Source organism: Oryx dammah, unplaced genomic scaffold (genome assembly GCF_014754425.2).
Source record: "Oryx dammah isolate SB20612 unplaced genomic scaffold, SCBI_Odam_1.1 HiC_scaffold_15, whole genome shotgun sequence".
Taxonomy (NCBI): domain Eukaryota; kingdom Metazoa; phylum Chordata; class Mammalia; order Artiodactyla; family Bovidae; genus Oryx; species Oryx dammah.
Window position 1 is genome coordinate 6420072 of NW_024070199.1, and position 26805 is coordinate 6446876.

General features: G+C 39.7%; 1 protein-coding gene across 1 annotated transcript in view; it reads left to right on the plus strand.

The window, feature by feature from the left end:
- GRM5 (glutamate metabotropic receptor 5) overlaps nt 1–26805 on the plus strand; it is a 138250-nt gene that overhangs the window by 74971 nt on the left and 36474 nt on the right. The window contains exon 5 of the mRNA XM_040256544.1: nt 4786–4912. Within this exon, the coding sequence (XP_040112478.1) occupies nt 4786–4912 (127 nt within the window). The remainder of the gene's footprint in view (nt 1–4785; nt 4913–26805) is intronic.

Genomic DNA, 26805 nt, shown 5'->3' on the forward strand with positions numbered 1-26805 from the left:
GAATTCCAGTTGAGCTATTTCAAATCCTGAAAGGTGATGTTGTGAAAGTGCTGCACTCAATATGTCAGCAAATTTGGAAAACTCAGCAGTGGCCACAGGACTGGAAAAGGTCAGTTTTCCTTCCAATCCCAAAGAAAGGCAATGCCAAAGAGTGTTTAGACTACTGCACAATTGCACTCATCTCACTGGTGGCTCAGAAGTTAAAGCCTCTGCTTGCAATGCGAGAGACTTGGGTTCAATCCCTGGGTCAGGAAGATTCCCTGGAGAAGGAAATGGCAACCCACTCCAGTATTCTTGCCTGGAGAATCCCATGGTTGGAGGAGCCTGGTGGGCTACAGTCCACGCGGTCGCAAAGAGTCGGACATGACTGAGTGACTTCACACGCTAGTAACTGCTACTCTACTGCTGCTAAGTTGCTTCAGTCGTGTCCAACTCTGTGCGACGCCATAGACAACAGCCCACCAGGCTCCACCATCCCTGGGATTCTCCAGGCAAGAACACTGGAGTGGGTTGCCATTTCCTTCTCCAATGCATGAAAATGAAAAGTGAAAGTGAGGTCGCTCAGTCGTGTCCAACTCTTCGAGACCCCATGGACTGTAGCCTACCAGGCTTTTTCGTCCATGGGATTTTTCAGGCAAGAGTACTGGAGTGGGATGCCATCGCCTTCTCTGACACACTAGTAAAGTAATGCTCAAAATTCTTCAAGCCAGGCTTTAGCAATACATGAACCGTGAACTTCCAGATGTTCAAGCTGGTTTTAGAAAAGGCAGAGGAACCAGAGATCAAATTGCCAACATCCGCTGGATCATGGAAAAAGCAAGAGAGTTCCAGAAAAACATCTATTTCTGCTTTATTGACTATGCCAAAGCCTTTGACTGTGTGGATCACAATAAACTGTGGAAAATTCTGAAAGAGATGGTAATACCAGACCACCTGACCTGCCTCTTGAGAAACCTGTATGCAGGTCAGGAAGCAACAGTATGAACTGGACATGGAACAACAGACTGGTTCCAAATAGAAAAAGGAGTACCTCAAGGCTGTATATTGTCACCGTGCTTATTTAACTTCTATGCAGAGTACATCATGAGAAATGCTGGGCTGGAAGAAGCACAAGCTGGAATCAAGATTGCTGGGAGAAATATCAATAACATCAGATATGCAGATGACACCACTCTTATGGCAGAAAGTGAAGAGGAACTAAAGAGCCTCTTCATGAAAGTGAAAGAGGAGAGTGAAAAAGTTGGCTTAAAGCTCCACATTCAGAAAACGAAGATCATGGCATCTGATCCCATCTCGTCATGGGAAATAGATGGGGAAACAGTAGAAACAGTGTCAGACTTTATTTTGGGGGGCTCCAAAATCACTGCAGATGGTGACTGCAGCCATGAAATTAAAAGATGTTTACTCCTTGGAAGGAAAGTTATGACCAACCTAGATAGCATATTAAAAAGGAGAGACAATACTTTGTCAACAAAGGTCCATCTAGTCAAGGCTATGGTTTTTACAGTGGTCATGTATGGATGTGAGATTTGGACTCTAAAGAAAGCTGAGTGCTGAAGAATTGATGCTTTTGAACTGTGATGTTAGAGAAGACTCTTGAGAGTCCCTTGAACTGTAAGGAGATCCAACCAGTCCATTCTGAAAGAGATCAGTCCTGGATGTTCATTGGAAGGACTGATGTTGCAGCTGAAAGTCCAATACTTTGGCCACCTGATGCGAATAGCTGACTCATTTGAAAAGACCCTGATGCTGGGAAATATTGAAGGCAGGAGGAGAAGGGGACGACTGAGGATGAGATGGTTGGATGGCATCACTGACTCAATGGACATGGGTTTAGGTGGACTCTGGGAGTTCGTGATGGACAGGGAGGCCTGGCATGCTGTGGTTCATGGGATCACAAAGAGTCAGACATCGCTGAGTGACTGAACTGAAATATATAACTGACTACACTTTCTTGATATGGCTTAAAATGGTCACTGAACAGCTTCCCTAATGATATCAACACCTCATAGCATTGATCAGATTTGTTAATTTATGGTCCATGAAAGGACACTTAGTCTGGCAAAGGGTCAATATGTCAGCAAATTGTTATTCATAAGGAAAAGCATACTACTTCCAGGTTGTTCAAAAAGATTGGAAATTAGTCCGAAGGAGAATTGTCAGCACCTCTTGTATTCAAAATGAATGTGAAACAGAACATATATAACAAGTGAAAAAAGGTAAAACAAATCAGTTCTTAATGATCAGAAGACATTATGTTGTCCCTATCAATTCAACAAAGATCATAAGAATTGGAATTAATCTTGGAAAAGGTCATGAGCTTTTCTGGTAAAAAACTGAAATTTATAAAGCCAATCAAGTTGAATCACAGAAAGTCAGCATATTTCTAAGAGGAAAAATGCAAGTGATTTTGTTTGCCAGGCTGCTAAGAAACAATCCTTCAGCATTTGAAATGTGCCTCCTTGCATTACAAAATCTAGTAACTGTCCCAATGACAGTTTTTTACCAAGTGTGGTTGAAAATACCCTGAAAATGAAATCCATTTCTCTATGTGGGTATTCATATGTATATCACTAATAAAGTAGTTAATATTTTGAAGTATTCTACAGTATACACGGGCTTCCTTGGTGTCTCAGATGGTAAAGAATCTGCCTGCAATGCAGGAGACCTGGGTTTCATTCCTGAGTCAGGAAGATCCCCTGGAGAAGGGAATGGCTCCTCACTCCAGAATTCTGGCCTGGAGAATTCCATGGACAGAGGAGCCTAGCAGGTTACAGTCCATGGGGTCGCAAGAGTCAGATGCAACTGAGCAACTAACACACACGCAGTTTACAAATCATCATGATTTTCTATTCACTCAGCTGTATTTGACTCCTTACAAGCCCATGGACTATAGACCATCAAGCTTCTCTGTCCACTGAATTTTCTAGGCAAGAATACCGGAGTAGGTTGCCATTCTCTTCTCCACAGATTTAATCCTCAGGGGACTCTAAACACAGGTTTTATTTCAAAAGCATTAGTCTTGGTTGGAAGAAAGAGAATCGGGTGGAAGACTGCTCCAGGCTACACAATTATTTAGTGGCTCCAAGTAAGCTGGCTTCCCTGGTGGCTCAGTGGTAAAGAAGGTGCCTGTCAATGCAAGAGACCTGGGTTCAAAATCGGGGTTGGAAAAATCCCCTGCAGGAGGCAATGACAACCCTGTATTCTTGTCTGGAAAATCACATGGACAGAGGAGCCTGGTGAGCTACTGCTCTGTGGGGTCACAAAGAGTCGGACACAAAGGAGCGACTGAACACCACCATAAGTAAGACTGGAACTTTGGTACCCCTTGATTCTCTTTCCTCCACCTACTTCAAAATATCATGAACCCTATCTTGATATAAACCAAGAAGGCTCAATATTTATGAGCATGACCTCAAAGTCCAACAGGCATTATTTGATCTCATTTACCCACATGTTGTGTGAACTCTCTGAGCTTTAGTTTTCTCCCCAACCCCCAAAAAAATGAATAAAATAAAACTAGCTACCTTATACAGAGCTATCCAAAGTTTCAATGAGATGACACCATGTGGCATGCACTAAATTACCTGTAAACAGTCAATATTCTTATGAAGGAAGCTTTAGATAGATGAAGCAGTCTGATTAGCAATTTTGCCTCATTTATCTGGTTATTTTAGGGAAAGGATATTTCAGGTCCTTTTGTCATCATTTCCTACTTGTATTGTTGGAGTGCCAAAAGTCAGCACGAGGGACAGTACAAAATAGAAGAAAGGCGTGCCAGCTTACAACTGTGTTTGGCTACAGAAATCCAGACATTATTATCAAACGTCATTAACAGAGTCAGCATTTCAGACAAGGAATCTGAAGTGTAATCACTTCTGTGTCTAGTTTTTAATCACAGATTTAATTATTTATAGGAATGTTTAATGAATGCTGTCTCTATTCCACAGAGGCTATTCATGTACCAGTTGGTGGGGGAAAAAAAAAAGAGAGAGAGAGAGAGACCCATTTCTAAAGAATAACATCTGGGACTCTTTCAGCTGTTAAATTATTTCAATTATTTTCCATTGCCTTAAAAAAAAATCAGACAGATGAAGAGGAATATAATAGTCTCAGTGACCTTATCCCTCTTCATCCCAAGCAAATCAAAACTACTAAAATAGGAAGGAATGGGATGAATTGTTGAGCCAGATTTTTAGTAGCAACAGTCTAAGAAGTGATCTCCAGAAAAAGCATCTTCTGCCTCTGAATTCAAAACAAATTCTTAATTGCTTTATCAATATAGATAGATTTTTAACTTTAATAGACATACCATGAGGGTTGTTTTTTTTTTTCCCTAACAATTATTCAACTACTGGCAGGAAGCCAAGGGAAATCCAGAAAGCAAAAATTTGTAATTTGAAGCAAAGAAAGGCACAAACTCTGGGGGAAATTCAGTTACATATACACATGTGGAAATGTAAACATATTTACTTGTGAGCACAAATACAGTCACTTCATTAATACAGGTAGCTAAAGCTAATTATCCAGAGATTTACACTTAATTTCATTCTTGACCCTGTCTCCAGCCAGTTTTATGATGTTGGACAGGTTGCTTAAACTCAGCCTGTTTCTTTAATTATAAAATGAGAATGTCCATATTCATACTGCCTAACCAAAAACATTTGAAATAATTTATGTGAAAGACCGTTTCTGCTTTGTAAAGCAGCATATTTGAATAAAAGATTGCTGTATGTTTATCTATGTGAGAAAAAAATAAATCAAAAATGTCGATGTTTACCGTAGGTGATCCGGAAGGGAGAGGTGAGCTGTTGTTGGACCTGCACACCTTGTAAGGAGAACGAGTACGTCTTTGATGAGTACACCTGCAAGGCGTGCCAGCTGGGGTCCTGGCCCACTGACGACCTCACAGGTACGTACATCACAATGTCAGCATAGGCACCTCCCTCAAAACTCTGAAAGGACACAGACGTGGGAGGGGGTTACATCTCCAAGCAGTCCTCATCTTAGTGGAACTGTTTATGCAACAAAGAGTTCCCTTAGGAACAGAAGGCTTCCCAATACCTGGGCTCATCATGAAAATCTTGTATCTCAGAGAGAAATCAGCCTATATTCCTGCCTTCACCGCTAAACTGGACCAGAATCCTTAGGTTGTCTACTGGGCATTTTCAGCCCATCTTCAGGATATTCCCAGAAGTTGCTAGGAAGGACCCCAGTTAACTGTGATTAGAGGCATAGAGAGAGAAACATTGGCCAGGAAGAGACTAAAATATGTCATGACATGTCTAAGGACAAAAGGACAGCACAGAATTAGGTAGAATTTGGTCTAAAACTCTTTGTTTCTTTAAGTGCTTATCCTTAACCTAAACCAGACACCTCTAACGAATGAGTTTTCAAATAATGTCAACACAGGGTAAGACTCATCTCTCCCTGGTCTGGAGGATACTTTGGGAGGGTTGTTTTTTTGTTGTTGTTTTCGTGATGTTTTGGTTTAGGAGTTTTTTCCTCCAAAAATGTTAAGAAATGATTGTCATTGTCTTCTCAAAATGGTATTATATAGCTGTTTCTAATCTTTACAATATGAAAACAGAACGGTACCTTCCATCTTCCCTTCCAATTTATTCAATAAACCTTTAGTAAATGCATTTTATGCACCTATTTGCCTACCACTGAAATATATAAAAATAAAGATATGCCACTCTGTTGTCAAGAAGTTAATGAGAGAGGCCAAAGGTAAAAGTGTGATTACAATAAAGGATACAGATTTGTGAACAGAAAGTACTACAAGGGGACCTGTGAAACTAAGTTTTCCAGGAAAATAAGAGAAAAAGACATTCCAGGCAGAGGGCCCACCTGATAGGTCAGGCCATCTAGTTATTTTACAATTAAGATGGATTTAACACAAACTCCTAGAGGCTAGATTATAACAGCATTGGTGTCAGACTCGATCCCTCACAGGACAAGAGATTATCCATGGTAGCTGTGTTAGCTTATTGCAAAAGCCTGGTTCTGAAAATCCTGCGATTTGGGGCCCTCTGAGACCAGCTCACTTTAAGACTTTGTTTTCAATGACTGGTATTTATGCAGAAAACTTTTCTTTTCTTAAAAAAAATTTAAAATTCTGATTTAATAAAACACCCAAGTACCTCGTGACAGCATTTGAGTCCTATTTTCACCACAGATGATGAGCTTTCTGATACTCATAAATCCCAGGGTCCCCAGAGCCAAGTCAGGGCTGAACACAAAGTTTTTATTAAATTTAGCTAAACAGATGAAATGGAGCGCACACACACATACATACAGTAAAAATGTAAGAAAGAAAAAAATATAATTGGTTCTCTTATGAGGGAAATAAAAATCAGTATTGGTGATCTTTTCCTTTATACTATTTCTTTACTTTTTTTCTGTTCATAACTTCTAATTTCAATATGGATTGTCATCAAATTGAACAACTATTTCACAGATTCAACTATCTACATGGCTAAGTACCTTGAACATGAATATACTGGTGTAAACCTTTGTCCTATGTTTGTAAAACTATCACAATGAAACACGGTCTTCTTTTTCATTCAATAGAAAAGTATTTTATTATTACTATTTGCACTAGAATAATGTGCTGCATAAAACTAGGGTTAAAAAATAGACGTGGTTCTATGTAAGTTACCATCTTGTTGGGAAAGAGAGAGGACTCTCTCTCTCTTCCTCCCTCCCCCTGTCCCACATACAGAGGCACAAATTGTGTTAAGGAGTATGAAGCAAAAGAACAAGCGTTTTTAGAAAATGAATATAGTAGGGGAGACATAATTTAAATTTGTGATCATAAAAGATCTCTCTAAAGAAGTGAAAGTTAGTAGAGACCTAAGTGATAAATACAGACATAGCTATCAAAAAATGATGAGAAGGGCATTTCTGGCTAAGAGAAAAGGTCTATCTGTGGATAAGCCAATGAGAAAATGATGTGATAAGAGATCATAAAGATAGCAGGGGCTAGTTCACATACAGCCTTATAGAACAGGTTCAGGATTTGCGTGTTTAATACTAAGTGCAATGAAAAACCTTTGCAGGGAGTATAGTAGAAGAAGAAAATATGATTGGATGCATATTTCTAAAATATTATTCTGTTTGCTGTGGGAGAGAATAATTTGGAGATGAATGGAAAGTGGAACCAGGGAGATAGATGGGGTGGTTACCGCTGGTTGCCACTGCAGGCACCAAAAGTTCTTGGTGTCTTGGGCTGAACAGTGCATTGGAAGATTTCAGATGCACTTTGAGGTAGAATCAACAGGACATACAGATGATTGGTTGCAATGGATATTAAGTAAGGCTGCCCAATTTTCTGCCTTGAGGACTGGAGAAATAAATGTTTTTTTTTGATAAAGGTCAGTAGTTTGGTTTTAGACAAGATCAACTGGAGATGTCCTTGAGATTATCAAGTATGAATTAATTTAACAAGTTAAGGCCTTAGTGTGTGCCAGAAAATGTAATAGAAAATAGAAAAACTGAAAATATAAAATGAGTCTAAGTTTCCAAGAAACTTAATAATCTAGTGGGAGAAAAGCATCTAAACAATAACCACTTCTCCTGGGAGAGGGAAAGAGTCTTCTCTCTCTCCCAACAAGATGGTAAATTACATAAGAATTATCCCTGTTTTTTTAACCCCAGTTTTCCCAGTACATTCAGTTCAGTTCAGTCGCTCAGTCGTGTCCGACTCTTTGCGACCCCATAAATCTCAGCATGCCAGGCCTCCCTGTCCATCACCATCTCCCGGAGTTCACTCAGACTCACGTCCATCAAGTCAGTGATGCCATCCCGCCATCTCATCCTCTGTCGTCCCCTTCTCCTCCTGCCCCCAATTCCTCCCAGCATCAGAGTCTTTTCCAATGAGTCAACTCTTCGCATGAGGTGGCCAAAGTACTGGAGCTTCAGCTTCAGCATCATTCCTTCCAAAGAAATCCCCGGGCTGATCTCCTTCAGAATGGACTGGTTGGATCTCCTTGCAGTCCAAGGGACTCTCAAGAGTCTTCTCCAACACCAAAGTTCAAAAGCATCAATTCTTCAGCGCTCAGCCTTCTTCACAGTCCAACTCTCACATCCATACATGACCACAGGAAAAACCATAGCCTTGACTAGAAGGACCTTAGTTGGCAAAGTAATGTCTCTGCTTTTGAATATGCTATCTAGGTTGATCATAACTCTTCTTCCAAGGAGTAAGCGTCTCTTAATTTCATGGCTGCAGTCACCATCTAGAGTGATTTTGGAGCCCAGAAAAATAAAGTCTGACACTGTTTCCACTGTTTCCCCATCTATTTGCCATGAAGTGATGGGACTGGATGCCATGATCTTCGTTTTCTGAATGTTGAGCTTTAAGCCAGCTTTTTCACTCTCCTCTTTCACTTTCATCAAGAGGATTTTTAGCTCCTCTTCGCTTTCTGCCATAAGGGTGGTGTCATCTGCATATCTAAGGTTCTTGATATTTCTCCCGGCAATCTTGATTCCAGCTTGTGTTTCTTCCAGTCCAGCGCTTCTCATGATGTACTCTACATAGAAGTTAAATAAGCAGGGTGACAATATACAGCCTTGAGGTACTCCTTTTCCTATTTGGAACCAGTCTGTTGTTCCATGTCCAGTTTATAGTCCAAATAGTAATAATAAAATTCTTCTCTGTTGAATGAAAAAGAAGACCATGTTCATTATGATAGTTTTACAAAACATAGGACAAAAGAATTACATTTGTATATTCATGACTAAGTGCTATAGGGGAGGAATGAGCAAAGTATTTTGGAAAAATGGAGAAGGGCACACCTAACCCTGGAGAAATTTAAAAAGGTTTAGTCTTGAGGCATAGTCTTTAAGTTCACTTTTAAAACAGTGAAGACAAGGACCTACCTGGTACTCCAGTGGTTAAGATCAGGCTTCAAATGCAGGGGGCACAGGTTCAATTCCTGTTCAATTCCCCCTTAATCCAGGGAACTAAGATCCTACATGCTGCATGGTGTGGCCACAAAAGAAAAAATAAATAAATAAAATTAAAATTTTTTTAAGTGAAGAAGATCATATTGGAAAGAGTATGTAGCACTGAGGCTCTGAACGGCACCATCATTCTCCTCATTTCTCCAAACAAAAAGTGAGTCATATAAACTCTCCCCTCTCCCTGGCCACCCATATCCAGTCACTCAGCAAGTTCTCCTATTGGCACTACTAAATATTTTTATCCCTCCTCTCCATTTATTTGTAAAACTCTTCCCTTGGCTAAGTTATCATCTCACATTTGACTGTTGCAGTAATCTCCCAGTTTATTTCTCTACTCCCAAATTTGTGCTGCGTGCCTCTAAGTCTGTTTTTTTCATCTCACTAGTAAATAATGTATCCAAAATACAGATCTGTCCATTTTATTTAACTGCTCAACACTTACCAGTGTTTTCATAACTCTATGGGTTATATCCAAGTTTTTCAATCTGGCATACAGAGTTCCCTCACCCTACTATGATCTTTCTAATTTCATTCACCACCACTTTATGATTCTAATTTTACATTCTAGTATCAAGGGCTGCTTATAATTCTCATCTACACATAACGCTATTTTATTTGTCCATGTCCATAAATGTGTTACCTTCCTTGCCTTATTTACTTGAATAATTCCTGCTCACCTCTGCCTAGATGTCATCTTCTGATACTTTCTTTGCTGTACTTAGAAACTGATAAGTCCCCTATTCTGTATTTCTAAAGCAAATTTTGCTTCCCTCTTTACATTTTCAAACTGGATTTTAAGGTCATATATCCTTATCTCCCCCACCCCACCCCACCCCACCCCACTGCTGAATCATTTAGTTTCTCAAGGACATAACTGTATCTCACTCATCTTTGCATCCCTAGTGTCTAACACCATGCCTGACACAGAGGAGGCCCTCAGTAAGTGTGTGTCAATCTGCAATAAAGGATGGGGAATGTTAAAAAAAAAAAAAAAGAAGAAGATGGAAATATTAAGGCCATCCTCTGAAGACAGCCTTAACTAAGGAGTGTGGACCTTATCCTATAGACTGTGTGGGGCCAGGGAAGTTTTTCAAGCAGAAGAATGAAATGACCTTCCTCTTGCTCCATGCATATGTGTGAGCATGTGTATATATGCAGGGACAGGGGGAGAAAGTGGGAGGGGAGAAACGAGAATAAGTGCCAAACCTGGAAAGGTCTCCACACTGACAGTACATGAAGTTTAACTTTTAATTTAAGATCTACAGCACTTTTCCAAAGAGCTTACAGCTGTTTGCAGCTATCTCGTCGACTCTGATTCAAAGTCACTTGGCACCTGGCTCTGCTAGCTAAGCCAGAAGACTGCTCTGATGGCTTCAGCTATTCCAAAGCTTGTTACAGAGATGCTTGGGTCTTTCTTCTACCTACTTGGCTCACAGTTGCCCCATTTCAGCATATAACATGACAGCTCAGGTCACTCTGGGTCAGTGCCCTCATTGTGATAATGGCAACCTACAAACACACACATAATGTTTCCTGTGTGCCAGGAAACTTGTTTAATTCCGATACAACTCTGTAAGATTGTTAGCACAGTTAGAGATCTTAAAATTAAATAACTGCAAAAACAGCTAGGAGAGGCAGTCAACTGACATTAATGTCTTTATTATATTTAGCCATTTCCTTGTATATATTCACAGAAAGATGTTTGAAATGAATGTTACCTATTGTTAAGAAAAAATGTTTACGAGAGGTAAGACTGTGGGTTACTTGTCTGCACACATACATACAGATACACATAATATTGTATTATGAGAATGTATTTTATCAATAACTCCATTAAAATAAATGTGTGTGCGTGTGCATGCATCATCAGTCATCTCTGACTCTTTGCAACCCCATGGACTGTAGCCCCAGTCAGGCCTTTCTGTCCATGGAATTTTTCAGGTAAGAGTGCTTGAGTGGGTTGCCATTCACTACTCTATGGGATCCTCCTGACCCAGGGATAGAACCCACATCTCTTGGTCCAGGCGGATTCTTTACCACTAGCGCCACTGAGGAAGCCCCAATATCAGGCCAGCAGTATTTTTAATAGCCATCATAAACTGAAAGTAATCAGGAACCAAGAATTAGACAGAGAAAGAACAGAAACCTGGCAAGAAAATGAGAAAGAAAAGAAAGAAGATTTTAAGTGGAGAATGAGGGCAGAACATAGACAATATTCCTAATTCAAGTCACTTTCATTAAGGACAGCAAGTAGTTTGTGTAACAATCTTCAGGTATCCACGTTGGCAGTGAAGAGGATAAACAGGATCACTGCCCTCATAGTGATTATCATCCTAAATACTGACAAGGAATAAGATGCTGAGTGTCAACAGATAAGACTAGAATGGTGTAGGAGCCTGTATCATTGGAAGCTACTTGGATGAGGTTTAGAGTTGCCTCCTCAATGAACTGCATATCCATGTAAGAGAAGTTGGCCAAATTCAAATGAAAGAGAAGAGTGTCTGGGGCCTAGAATACAAAAATGGAGGAGGAACTGAGAGCCTGGGGGAATGAGACAGGTAAGCCAAGCAAAGGCCAGCTCTTGCAGGGCTTCATAAGGCATGGCAACTATTTTAAAGTTTATTCTACAGGAAATTAAGACTCATTATATATATTCATTCAGTCATGTAGTCATTCATTCAACAGTGATATAACTAGCAATTCCTTTATCCCAGGCAATGTTCTAAGTACTGAAAATGTCAACATTTCTCTGACCAAAACATAAAATTCCCTGACCTTATGTCTACATTTGAGCAGAGAGAATAGTTTTAAACAGAGCAAGTATTATTTCCAGGAGTATCCAAAAATTGAATAAGAAAGGGAAGTGCAGTCATGATAGTTGTTACTGTTGTTGTTTATTCACTAAGTCTTGTTTGACTCTTTTGCAACCCTATGGATTACAGCCCACCAGGCTCCTCAGTCCATGGGATTTCCCACATAAGAATACCAGAGTGGGTTGCCATTTCCTTCTCCAGGGGATCTTTTGACCCCGAGATCAAACCCAAGTCTCCTGCATTGGCAGGCAGATTCTTTACCACTAAGCCACCAGAGACACCTACAATCATGATGGACTACTTTATAAATATCATTCATATAGTCAATGTAAAGTGCTAGTATTGTTTAAAAACATGAGTAGAAAGGATATTGATTTCGGAATAGTGGTTTCATCTGGAAACAGATGGGAGGGAGTCTGGTAGGATTTATAAGAGAGTTTTAATTATATCTGTAAGTTGTATGTGTATGTAATTTGAAACAAATTACAAAATATCAATATCTGTTGAATCCAGATGTTTATGTTTGTTCTACACTTCCCTGCGTGTTTAAAATTTGTTTAAAATACTTTATACTATTTGAGCTATTTAAATAATTGAATATTAAAAGATAAAATTTTAAAACAAAGACTCCATTTGGGGATTTTGAAAGGAGGAGGAGAGAGAACCATGGGAATAAAATGTTGTAAGTCACAGCATGAATCTGTTGGTGGCTTGGACTGTGACGATGCAGTGGGAATAAAGGGCAATGAAGATATCAGAAATTACAGTCAATAGGAGGAGGTCACTGTTGCCCTGAGACAAGAATGTAACTTCAGTGAGGTCTAGTTTGAAAGAGGAAGGAGGAAGAAATAGTGGAAGGCAACAATTGGGCTAGGCACTCAGAAAATTCCCTTCAGTTTTCTGCCAAGACAACTTTTTCACTGAACAAAACTCCCCACCAATACATGCAAATATTGTACTAGAAAGCATCTTTGTTTTCTTTCAAAGAATTTAGGATGGGTTATAAGTAGCAGATCATGAGCTGCCCAGGCCAAAGCCAAAGCCAGAGAAACACTTTCAGGTGGGTATGCCAACTCTGGCAGCCTTCCAACAAACCCAAGTAAAAGGAAAAAGCATAAAGCAACAACACCAGCATGACTTTCAAGAAGTAAGTTGGTGGGAAGCTTTATGACAGAAAGAATGATTTCCTGCTTTTCACTCAGAAAGAAATATAACTTCAAGTGCAAAGTTGTAAAATGGAAAGAGGGCAGTGCCCATCTACATTTTAATGTCAGTAGGAACATTCTCTAGGAAGTCCTGTGGTTCCCTAAGTTACCTAATTGCTTTGGAACCTTTGTATCTTCACTTCAGGGGGAAAAAAGAGAACTGAGTCAAACAAAAGGGAGTTAGTGGGAACCCTGGCGGGGTGGAGGGGGGATGAGCTCCAAGGAGGCAGAACTACTGACAGCTCTTACAGCTCTGGCATTTGAGTTACTCTCTTCTTACAGACGTGGCCTTCATCTATGTTCCTCGGTTTCCCCTACTTTTCTTGGAACTTTTTTTTTTAACCTTTTAACAAGTAAATAAAAACATGAGAAGAATTGCTTTTCATCACCAATATTTTTTAAGCATTATCCCTTTTAATCCTATGAGGTACATATTATTATTTTAATATGTGCTTAATGCTTAAGCACTATCTTAAGCATTATCCTTTTGAATCCTATAAGATACATATTATTATTTTACAACTGAATTAATTAAGACCCAGGAAGATTCTATAAATTGCTCAAGGTCACAAAGCTAGTGAAAAATCAAGCCCAGGCACTATGATTCCACCATTTTATGCTACACCACATGTCTCTCTTCACAATTACATTTGGGAGCCCCGTATTTTCAGGAAATTATAGAAAGAGAAAGAAATTCAGCTTTCAAACTAGTTACATGTTAATTATCTCCAGGTTGCTCTGATATTTTTCATTTGAAATGTTTGTAAAAAATGCTGCCTATTTGATTATTACAATTCAGTTTGGATGAGAAAAGGGTAAAAAAAAAAAAAAAACTCTTTCCATTTATTATGTGTTTCCAGTTCTTTAGAGGAAATTTGTTACAAGTTTAGATAAGAAATATGTTTATTTCTATAATTACGGTGGTAATAAATAGTTCCTGTTAGTATTTTAAATGGAATAGTTTTTCATAATGCGACCTCTAATTCCTTGGCTTCTAAGTTAGGTAATAATCTAAATAGAAACACATGCTATACAAGCTGTCTATCCTATCACTCATTCATTCAGCAAAAGTTCTTTTTGTTAATCAACTTTTTACACTATTTTCAACATTGTGCTAGGTTCTTTTGATTAAAATAAATATGTAAAGTGTCTGACCTTCCATTTCTATGCATCAGATGTCCACAGTAGAAGAAAGTTGACTTAAATAACTGCACTAAGAGTACAACATATAATACATACAATAATTAAATTTGCATTGGTGGCACAAAGGACAGGAACACTCATTAGCAAATAGCTCCAGTGTGGCTCAAACAAAGCACTGCACACTGGACACACAGTGATCATGGAGTCACAATTCCTACCCTCGAGTATTCCAGGGCCTGGGCAGACACACACACAAATAAAGAGCAATTTCAATACATTAAGTATGCCATGCATATATGGAAACTAATCTAATGTTTGTCTAGTAATGAGAGAGAGAAGGGATAAAGGAAAGAATGAATGAATGAACAGAACAACAAAGGGAAGGAAGGAAGATGGAAGGAAAAAAAACACTGCTTGCATGAGAGTAAGTGCTGATTACACTGGGGAGAAAAAAATTAACCAGGTCATGGAATGGAATCAAATTTCATGTCCAAATCAAAGTTCATGTCTAAATGAGAAGTTAACCAGGTAAAAGGGAGAAGAATTTTTAAGGAGAAAGCAAAACTCCAAGGAATATTTCTAAGGAATGTGTATTCATAAATTTTTTTTTCAAATATAACCAAGCTATTTCAAAGCAAGTGAATCATTATTTCACATTTAGTTTCCTATCAAAGCCTACTTATGGAAAATATCCTTTTCTAAATATCAGACATCATAATGGTGACCAGTTGTAAAAAAAAAAGTACTTTAACAATAGAAAGTATTTCCCTAAGCACTTTCTATTAATACATTTCCCTTACATTTGTTACATAGACTCACCAGTGCTATCTAAGAAAGGCAAAATTTATGACAAACATAGTGTAAAAAAATATAGCTGAGATTTCTAACTGCATGTGAAACATGTCTTGAACAATTTATCTTTATTATCTTCCAATAACAGCAGTTTAAATCAAAAGGCTTAGAGTCAGACACATCCCTGTTGAAATCCACACACCATCAATGACTCACTGTGTGACTTTAAGAAAATGTAAATTTCCTTTCCCTGAGCTTCAGCTTCCTCTTACCTAAAAAATGTAGGAAACAGTAGTAATTAGTTCATAGAATTACTGGAGAGATTAAATAGCACACAAATAGTTTGGTACCTATTATCAATTCAATTATGTGAATGATTATCACTCTTTTGTGGTGGTGGTTGTTTAGTCACTAAGTTGGGTCCAACTCTTTGTGCCCATGTGGTCTGTAGCCTGCCACGCTTCTCTGTCCATCGAATTTTACAGGCAAGAATACTGGAGTGGGTTGCCCTTTCCTTCTGCAGGGGATCTTCCCAACCCAGGGACTGAACCTGCCTCTCTTGCCTCTCCTGCACTGGCAGATGGATTATTTACCACTGCTGCTGCTAAGTCGTGTCAGTCGTGTCCAACTCTGTGCAATCCCATAGATGGCAGCTCACCAGGCTCCGCCATCCTTGGGTTTCTCCAGGCAAGAATACTGGAGTGGGTTGCCATTTCCCTCTCCAATGCATGAAAGTGAAAAGTGAAAGTGAAGTCGCTCAGTCGTGTCCAACTCTCCCACCAGGCTACCCTGTCCATGGGATTTTCCAGGCAAGAGTACATCACTTAATTGCATCACCAACTCGATGGACCTGAGTTTGAGTGAACTCCGGGAGTTGGTGATGGACAGGGAGGCCTGGCGTGCTGCGATTCATGGGGTCACAAAGAGTTGGACACGACTGAGCGACTGAACTGAACTGAATTAAACTTAAAAACATAGTGACGAAAAATGAATATAGAGATAGACTGATTTAAAAATAAATGAGAAAATCTGGGAAAAGTTCCAACCTCTATCGAATGTCTTTCACATTTTAAAGTAATATCCTCTAAGTCAATGGTTGTCTAGCCCAGCAAATAGCACAGGATAATCAATGAATTTGAATTTGTTGAATTATTATAAACTTCTCTTTTAACCATACTTAGATTATCTTCTTAGATAATGTAATAAGATTCCACATGATTTCTGATTCCAAATGAATGGATCACAAAAGGTTAATGTAATTTGGAAGCTCCAAAAAGATATCATAGTCATGAGCTATAACAAATCTAAATAGCGTATGCCATCTTTCTATTTTTAATTTCTTCTTGTTTCCTATTTATTTCTTTTAGGTTCTGGAGTACTGATAAACTCAGCTACAGTGCCCAGTCTCTACTGTTTTTTTCTTTAATTAATATATTTTGCTATTTCATTAATCACTGCCTGTACATTAACAACTGGACACAGAAACCACATTTATTTTGTGTTAATGTTGGTTGTTTCCAGTTTGCCAAAGCACGTTAAAAACATATTATGTGAACACTAAAATTAACATATTTTCATACATGTGCCTATTTTTGTCTTCCATTCTCGACTGAAATCTATTCCCAAGGCTGATGCTTTGATTCCTCTTATGCTTGAAACTACATAATTTTTCCCCCTGCTATCTATTTTTTTAATCACTCTCTCTGAACAAAAGTTTTTCTGGTTTCAGTGGATAATAACGGAATCATTATTCGCTTTTTCTGTTTTCCTCAATGACAAAAAAAAAAAAAAATGAGCCTTCTCGGGGAGATCTGGCGGCTACTGGTTTCAGTAGTTTTACATGTACATCTAACTACGTGGTGGAAATAGAACTAAGGATAGACTTTTAGGGTGTCCCAGGGTTCAGTCTTCACCCTCTTCTATCTACACTTGCTTCACTGGTGATCTGACTCCGTCTCATTCTTGGTTAAACACTGCAAATTTCTGGATTTAAATATATAGCCCAGACTTCTCATAAACCTCCAGAGCTGAATATTCAACTGCCTACTTGACATATTTATTTGAATGTGCCATAGATATTTCATTTTACGTTTCCAAAACTGAAATCCAGGTCTTTACCTTCTGCTTCCCCAAGGCTGCTCTATCCTTAGCATTCTGTATTTCATGGGATGGCAAATTCATTCTTTCAATAGCTCAGGCCAGTAACTTTGGAAACTTCTTTTGAATTTTCTCTTATCCTTTGGTCAACTGGTCAGGAAGTTCCATTGACTCTTCCTTCAACTATAGAAGTCCACCACGTCTCACTACCTCCCCCGAGAGAAATAGATCCAGGCCCCAGTAATCATGATTAATCACCTTTATTAGTGAAATAACCTCCTAACTAATCATCCTGATTCTACTCTTGCCCTGACCTAAAGCCGCTTTCTCAATAACCTAGGCAAAGATACTTTTTTAAAAAGTAAGCCAGATCATGTTAGTCCATGGTCCAAGAATACACACTAGCTCTCCCTCATTCAAAGTCACACTTATGTTCTGTAAGACCTGGCCCTTTGTTATGAATCTGGACTACTTTCCCTTTCACTTAATCTCTCTCTGTCCCCCGATACACTGGTCCTTTTGTTCTTCTGTTAAATATCTGGAAGCTCTTATCCCAGGGTCTCTACCTAGAATGCTCCACCCTAGACACCCATACTGCTATTACAAGTCCTTGCTCACATGTCTACCTTGACCAACTTGCTTAGGACTACCAGTTGTCCTTCTTTAGCCTCTTCCACCTCTTATTTTCCCCACTTCACACATAACCTTTTATTCTATTCTGTTGCTAACGTGTTCGTTTATTTTTGCTGATCACATATTGTCAGTCTCCCCAATTAGAATACAAGCTAAAGAGTGGGGGTGAGGGTTGCATGTTTTGTCCACTTGGGAAAAACAGGCTTCTAGAACACAAAGAAAGAAAGAAAGAAAGAAGAAAGTAAAGTCACTCAGTCGTGTCCGACTCTTGGTGACCCCATGGACTGTAGCCTATACCAGGCTCCTCTGTCCATGGGATTTTCCAGGCAATAGTACTGGAGTGGATTGCCATTTCCTTCTCCAGGGGATCTCCCCACCTCAGGGATCGAACCCAGGTCTCCCACATTGTAGACAGACGCTTTGCCGTCTGAGCCACCAGGGAAGTCCTTCTAGAACACAGCAGACACTCAATAAATATTTGCTAAGAAATAAATTACAGAATAGAAGAAAGGCAACAAATCCCCATGTATTGAGTGCCTGTCATCCACTATAATAGGAACTTCATATTCTGCCCCAATCCTCCTTATACTGAAAGCTCTTATCCAGAAAAGTTGGAATCACTATTTCCATTTTACAGAAAACTGAGTTGAAAATGTAAAATATCTATACTTGTGATCACACAGTAAGTAGCAGGAGTAAGGCTAAAGCCTTAGTGTGAAAGTCTTCCTTGAAAACTCATGTTTTTATCCTTGATAATCAGAAGCTGCAGGCAACAACACAAATGGCCAGTAGTTGCTGGATTTTCTCTAAAGGAATCTCTAAAATGCTGTGAAAAATTTTGTGCAGTGGTCTTTTTCAAATAAATTAATTTGATGAAGTTGTTTCAGTCACTACTGAAAAGAATAACATTTTTTCAGTGAGGTGCCAGGGCTCGTATATTGATAAATTATAAAATGGCTCCTTACTGTTCTCATTTCTCAGTAACTTATAAATTTATGTATCCCACCAGATCAGTCAAAAAGATGGTATCCTTATAAATGTAAACACCATTTCCTTCAGGAAAAATAAATGCTAAAATGCCCTCTCTCAATGGACCTTCTCAAAACAGGTCCTCAAAGAGAACATAAACCACTTTGCATCTTGCCAGAAACTGAGCAATGAAGAATTGCTCTTCACAATGATAAATTTGTGGTCTGGCTAAAAACAATGTCATCATGGTCAAAAACCACTCTGATATAACCATACTGAAGGAAATACTGTGGTTTCATTGATTTCAGCTTTTGATAAATATAGCTTACCCGAAATAAATTCTCATGTTCCCTCCCCCACCCCAGGGAACATAAAACATTATAACACAGCGCCTACCACTACATTATCTAACCCACTTGGAAAATGCTTCATAAAGCACTGGTGTATTACATGAGTAATATGAAGTAGATAAATGTCTCCTATCTTGCCACCTCTTAAAAAATCACTTTGAGTGAAAAATTCAGAGATGGTATGTGCTGCCTTGTACTTATAAGCAACTTAAGACAATACAATACCATTTACTTGGGTTCTGTATTTATAAACCGGCTAGAAAGATAAAACAGGCGTGGCTTTTCCCCAGAGAAACATAGCACAATCCAATAAAACACACAGGCAATTTAGCAAATGTTGACTCAGCATTGTTTTATGTATATACATCTCTTTCCTCCCTTTTTCACACTTGATAATTATTACACCACTGTTCAAGTCACGTGTTATTTTATATGGTCCTCACTTTAATCCTTGAGATGTATGCAGGAAGGCATTATTATCGTCCCTCCTAAAGCTTTTACTGATTTCCCACCTGAACTCTCAGTAGTAATTCCCAGAAATGTTATAATTCTCTCATGACATTCTATCACTATGCCATAGAGGGCTTCCTCTGTATATCTGACTTGTAATTTTGGCTGTTTCTTTTACATTTCCTCTTTTTCTCTCCCCCCTTCTCTCTTCTTCTCCTCCTCTGGTTCCTTTTCAAATGCTCCTCAATTACAATCCTACTACCTCAGTTTCCTTGATTGAAAATGCTTGAAACAACGGGGCCCACTTCATAGAAGGTTGTGGATCGTAAAGAAGAAATAAGTGTACAGTGCTCAGGGTGGTACCCAGCAGAGCACAGACCCTGAGCACTGAACCAGCAGACTATTTTAAAGGAATAAACAATTGCCTTTGTATAAACACAGTGGAGATTCAGGACCTTGGCCAGCACAGGCACTCAATAATGTGAACTGAACTAAGAGGGGAGTGTAACACTCTAGATTTGCTCAGTGAACAATTTTCAGTGCACTTTCACATGGGGGCTTTGTTTCTCATATTTTCGTTTTATAATAAACATGAGCATTGTTGTTACTTAAATATATACCAGTAGCTTACCTGAGGAATCCTTATAATATACACCTGAGGAATCCTTTTAATATGATAATACTTAAAATTCAGAAACTGGCATTCTGAGGAGGAGAATCACGAAGTAAAAATCCATGGCAGGGTATGCACTGAATTTTTGCAGCCAATCTTAGGAAAGGTAATGTAAACCCAAGCCCTAGAACAGTCTGGTATATCTCAAAGGAAAAAAATAAAAAAGTCAAGACAGTGTAACAAGGTCTATGGAAATATAGGAGTACCTAGAGAATGGTGGAAATACAGTCAAACCTAGAGAGTGGCAGCAAGAATTCTGAGTCACAAAATCTGAAACCCTTTGAACATTTGGGTAGAAGAACAATCACAAGAGGAAAAGGCTTTTTACTCTCTATGCAGATTATTTGTAAAAAGTTAAAAAAAAAAAAAAAAAAGACTGACTGAAAGCAGAGGAAAGGGAGCCTGAGAAGAGAGTCTGGCAAGCCAGAAAATTAACAGAAATAAATAGAAATTAATTGTAAAACACTCATTATAGCTCAAATCATGTCTGTAAAATTCCATTCATTTATCTCTTGGTTTAACATTGATGACTTCAATGTTTTATTCCAGTAAAATACAAAAACAGTCTTAAGTGTTTTATTTTCTCAGTCCTGAATAATTGCTTCACTGGGCTTTTCAGGCAATCAGTCTTAAATTTCTCATATGCAGACTTTTCTACAAGGGTTTTCTATATTAAAATCTTCATTAGGAAAGGGAGGTTTGCGTTATTTCCATTTTTTGTATAAAAAAACACGGAGACACAGATGAGCGGAGGAAGACCCCCATAAACACAGGAAGTATTTGCAGCGTGAGCCGGAAGTGAAGTGTGTGTCTCCGGAGTCCTCAGCTGGTCTCCCTGCCATTGGCAGAATCATTCATTTGTTCAACCTGTTTAACGGCCTGTTGTGTGCTGGCTACAGTGCCTGGCACAGCAGAGCAAAATGCAGTCTCCTGCTGCTCAATCTCTCCGCCTACTGCATGAAACAGACTGACAAGCTCACTATGAGCATCATAGTTGTGCTACCATGTGCGAAGAAAGTGTGCAAGAGACATGACAGGCAGGAGGAGCTGTTTGACCACACGGAGGAACCTGTCGCTCCAGGAATCAGAAAAGCCATGCTCAAAAAAGAGCTGGAAAATGAAAGAGTAATGAGTCAGCTAGTGAGGGAGAGAGGAAAGGTAAAGATGGAGCAAAGTATCCCAGCCAGCACATTTTATTATTACTTAAATTCATATGCTGTGTTTTCCCTCTCTTATTCATCTGCAGTATGACCAGAAGTCATATTTTGCAAAGCTGTTCCCTACCAATGTGCATCTGTGATAATCCCCCCGTCTCAGCCCTCTGCAGAACTATTACATCATTCTTTATTGTCTTAATTGTGAAATAAATCTTTGCATACAATTTCAAATTCCCCTATAAAATAAACCAGCAAAAAATAATAAAAACTATAGCCCTGAGTTGCCATTTCTCTGAGGGAATTTTATTTAAGGGAATCTAAAACAAAAAATAGGTCCTAAACCTTGAAGGGCGTGAAATAGGCTGGATCCAATGACAAATGGGTAGCTGGGAGTCCCCTATGTTAGCCATGTCCTAACAACAGTTCTTGTCTCCATGTGCTATGGGTACTGGGTGCACATTCAGAAAAAAACGTCCATGCTAGAAAACTTTAGGGACACAAAAGGACTAATTTACTAATCTGTGTCTAGCTAGCAACGCTCGGGACAACATATAAGCCAGGATGAGAACCTTGCTGGAGACGCTGAACCAATGAGATTTCTGAGATGGGAGCATGCATTTATATCAGGATAACAAATATCAATGTCTCAGATGGTAAAGAAGTTACCTGCAATGCAGGAGACCTGGGCTCCATCCCTGGGTCTGGAAGATCCCTTGGAGAAGGGAATGGCAACCCACTCCAGTATTCTTGCCTGAAGAATCCCATGGACAGAGGAGCCTGAGGGGCTGCAGACCATGGGCTTGCAAAGAGTTAAACATGACTGAGTGACTAACACTACTACTAACAAACATCAGATATCTATGTCACCATTAACCCCTCCTTGCCCATGGCAGACACTGCTGATAATTCATGATTCTCCTTCCTACTAATTAACCTCAGGGGCCCTTTGAAAGTAACACTTTGATCAGTCTGGCTCCCCTGATGTAACATAAGCTTCTCTGGTGGTTCAGATGGTAAAGAATCTGCCTGCAGTGCAGGAGACTTGGGTTTGATCCCTGGGTTGGAAGATTCCCCTGGAGAAGGGAATAGCTAAGTCAATCAGTTAATCAAGCAATAAAAACTTTCACAGGGTTTTAATCTCAGCACCAAGCCAGATTAAACCTCATTTTGTCTCTCTGTAAAATAGAGTTAATGATGCTTACCTGACTTGTTTATTACGAAAATTACCTAAAATATCTAGGATAACACCTGACATTTAGTAGGCATTCAATAAATGTTAGTTTCTCCTTTTTTTAATGCTGGCATAAACAAGAATAAAGTGGCTTCCCATTGAATGACTGCCCATAAAACCTAACATTTTGAATACAGACTAAATTTTTATTTGAGGGAGTGTTCATGGTATGCTTTGTTTCATGCTAAGGGAAAGGGGAAACCAATCAACTCTAGAATATGCTTTTCCTGAAGAGGACCTGGGGGCTTTTGTTCTGGCCTAGAGTAAAAAATGTTGCAATTAACAACAGCCTTTGGGGAACAGTGTATCTGAACTTTACAGTAAATGATACTTGTTAAAGAATGACTTCTGTGACTGCCACCCTCTTTCTTCTACTCATAATTCCCAGATCCAATGAATTACTCAGAATTAATCAGCCAAGCACAAATATTGATCACTGCCAAGTCAGTATCAGGAACATTTCTAATGTGAGACACGTCACACCACTAGGCAAAAGGAAGCCTCTTAGGTGTTTACTTAGTTTTGCCCTCTCTGGTTTAGAATCCTGACTCTAAGATTCAGGTGTAAAACACCAAATTTAAATTTATTTCTACAACAATACATAACAGTTCTGTAACTTGGAACTTCCTAAAGGCAACAAAAAGGTTTGCTGAGAATGACTTGATCTACATACTACGATGATAATTACATACTTTGATTATATAGTCAGTGAGTCAGTTCAGTCAGTCAGTTCAGTCGCTCAGTCGTGTCCGACTCTTTGCGACCCCATGAATTGCAGCACACCAGGCCTCCCTGTCCACCACCAGCTCCCGGAGTTCACTCAGACTCATGTCCATCGAGTCCGTGATGCCATCCAGCCATCTCATCCTCTGTCGTCCCCTCTTCCTCCTACCCCCAATCCCTCCCAACATCAGAGTCTTTTCCAATGAGTCAACTCTTCGCATGAGGTGGCCAAAGTATTGGAGTTTCAGCTTCAGCATCATTCCCTCCAAAGAAATCCCAGGGCTGATCTCCTTCAGAATGGACTGGTTGGATCTCCTTGCAGTCCAAAGGACTCTCAAGAGTCTTCTCCAACACCACAGTTCAAAAGCATCAATTCTTCGGCGCTCAGCTTTCTTCGCAGTCCAACTCTCACATCCATACATGACCACTGGAGTAGGTACTGTATATTAATTTGTAAATTCTATGCTAACCATATGAGTGAAGCACTGTGCTCAGTACAGGGTTCCATTTGTGAGCAAAAGAGGCAAAGTCGTCTCTGACATCAGGGTGCTTATAGTAAAGGAGAGCTGCTGCTAAGTCACTTCAGTCATGTCCGACTCTGTGCAACCCCATAGATGGCAGCCCACCAGGCTCCCCCGTCCCTGCAGATAGACCTAAACAATATGACCTCTCTCTCACACCCCCTCACATATGCACATATATACACACAAAACAGATTGTATTTACAGTAATACAAAGAAAAATAAGGTATCTAAATAGAACATGGGCTTCTGAGGTGGCTCAGTGGTAAAGAATCTGTCTGCCAATGCAGGAGACATGGGTTTGATCCTTGGGTCAAGAAGATCCCCTGGAGAAGGAAATGGCAACGCTCTCCAGTATTCTGGCCTGGGAACACCCATGGACAGAGGAGCCTGGCAGGCTACAGTCCATGGGGTTGCAAAAACCTGGACACAACTTAGCAACTAAACAACAATAAATATGATACAGTCACACACACCACTTCCAATTCTTCTCAAATATCAAAGCAGAAAAACTTCAGCTTAGGCTAAGTGATGAGAAGATATTAAATAATCAGGGTTATGAACAAGGCAGAAAGAATTCTGAGTCTGCATCCTGCTGTGATCTCAAGCCAGCACCGGAGAGACCCAAATCCAGACACGTAAAGAAGGAAGCAAAGGCAGACCCGTGGTCTGTTGGTGGAACCAACTGAAAGCATGCGTGACGGTGTTGGTTCCAGGAAGCCTCTCCCACTCTGGGCACGTCTGTTGTTCATGTGCCAAAGGAGAGTCCCACATGAGCTTTGTATACCTGAAATGCCCTGACAGCAAAAGACACACAATCTGACTCTCAGATATTCTCAGCAGCATCTTCCTGTCCTCCAAAATCATGCAGGAAGTGTGGAGCTCAGTAAGGAGTCCCTGCCAGGTCAACGTGCAGACCATCAGGCACATGTTCTAGGATCTTTAACTCCTCATTCATTCTGCCTGAGCAGACTTGGAAGAGGGTTTGAAACCCCACCAGTCTAGGAACTATGAACTACAGGAATGTTAACCCTGTAAGACTGATACCCAAACAGTAAGTGTGAGTAGCAATTATTGCTAAGCAGTCGTATTGATTTTAGGTGTCCAGGAAGTCAGTGAGCCATCCACCTCTCATCAGATGTACGGGCAGCACACAAGGAGAATCGCAGGGTAATGTGCACAATACAGCGTTGGCACCTCACAATCCCTTAAAAAACAAAAAAAAACTTGTATTTTCTGCTGGAGAAGGTATAGAGAAAAGGGAACTCTCCTACACTGTTGGTGGGAATGTAAACTGGTACAGCCACTATGGAGAACAGTATGGAGGTTCCTTATAAAACCAAACATAGAGTTACCAAATGATTCCTATAATCCCACTCCTCGGTATCTATCTGGGGAACACACTCATTCCAAAAGATGCATGAAGCCATGTTCACAGCAGCTCTATTCACAACAGCCAAGACATGGGAGTGACCTAAACGTCCACTGACAGATGAGTGGATAAAAGAAGACGTGACACAGAGGTACACATAGATATGGGCATATATACGTACATATGTCTCGTGGAATATTATTCAGCCATAAAAATGAAATAATGCCACTTGCTGCAACATGGATGGACCCAGAGATTATCATGCTAAGTGAAGTATGTCAGAGAAAAACAAACATCATATGCTATCACTTGTATCCTCTGTCCGTGGGATTTTCCAGGCAATAGCACTGGAATGGGTTGCCATTTCCTTCTCCAGCGGATCTTCCCGACCCAGGAATCGAACCCAGGTCTCCCGCATTGTAGACAGACGCTTTACCGTCTGAGCCACCAGGGAAGTCCATATTTGGAATCTTAAAAATAATGATACAAATGCACTTATTTTCAAAACAGAAACAGACCCATTGACATAGAAAACAAATTTATAGTTACCAAAGGGGAAAGGGGGCGGGGAGGGATAAACTAGGATTTAGGGGTTAGCAGATACAAACTACTATACATGAAACAGATACACAAGGTGCTGTGTACAGCCCAAGGAACTATATTCAGTATCTTGTAATAAACTGTAATGGTAAAGCAAAAACTCTTGTTATCTCCAATATACGTCACTGTACGCTCTGAAAGGATGGATTATACTAGAGAATCACAGAATACAGATCAGGCATGAAAGAGGGGGCGGGGGGGAAGTGAGAAATGGAGAGCTTTCTAGATAAATGTCATCAGAAAACAGGCCTTGACTTTGTCATTTATGCCTCCTGTGCTTTTCAGAAAGGAAATACTTGTACATCTTCTGAGAAACTCTAATATGCTTGTTAGGAGGGAACTTCACTGATATGATCAAGATTCTTTCATCTAACATATGAAAGCATATGCTAAACTGATTAAATTTATAATAAAATATAAAGTACACATTCCATACATTCTTAGTTAACTTCTACATACCCTTCTAGTCGTGACCTAGCAGTACACTGAGTACTGCCAGTAATTTACCATTATACTAAGAATGAAACGGGGATTAAAATAAAAAAGAAAGAAAACCATTAATGGAGAAAAGGCCCAGTAATTCACAGAAGCATATAAGGAAGAGATTTAGGAAGAATAACAGGGCGTTCGGATGTTTGTAAACCAATGCAAAGTGGGGACAGTAATCAATGAAAAATCTAAATATATAATAATGTTAACAGTATCTCAGGATTCTGAGATTGGATAGAACATGTCCCATGACAAGAATACAGCAATGGAAGGATACCACCCCTTGCTCAAAGGAATCAGATGTAATAGTAGGGAAAGCAGGGGGCTTCCCAAGTGGCACTAGAGGTAAAGAACCCACCTGCCAATGAAGGAGACATAAGAGACGAAGTTTAATCCCTGGGTCGGGAGGATCCCCTAGAGAAGGAAATGGCAGCCCACTCCAGTTTTCTTGCCTGGAGAATTCCATGGACAGAGGAGCCTGGCAGGCTCTAGTCCATGGGTTGCAAAGAACTGAAGCAACTGACCAGGAGCATCAATAGGCAAACAGGTACATATGAGAGCAACATGCCACTAGGAAAGAGATCTGGAAAACTGAAGCTGAAAAAGCTGTGCAAGTT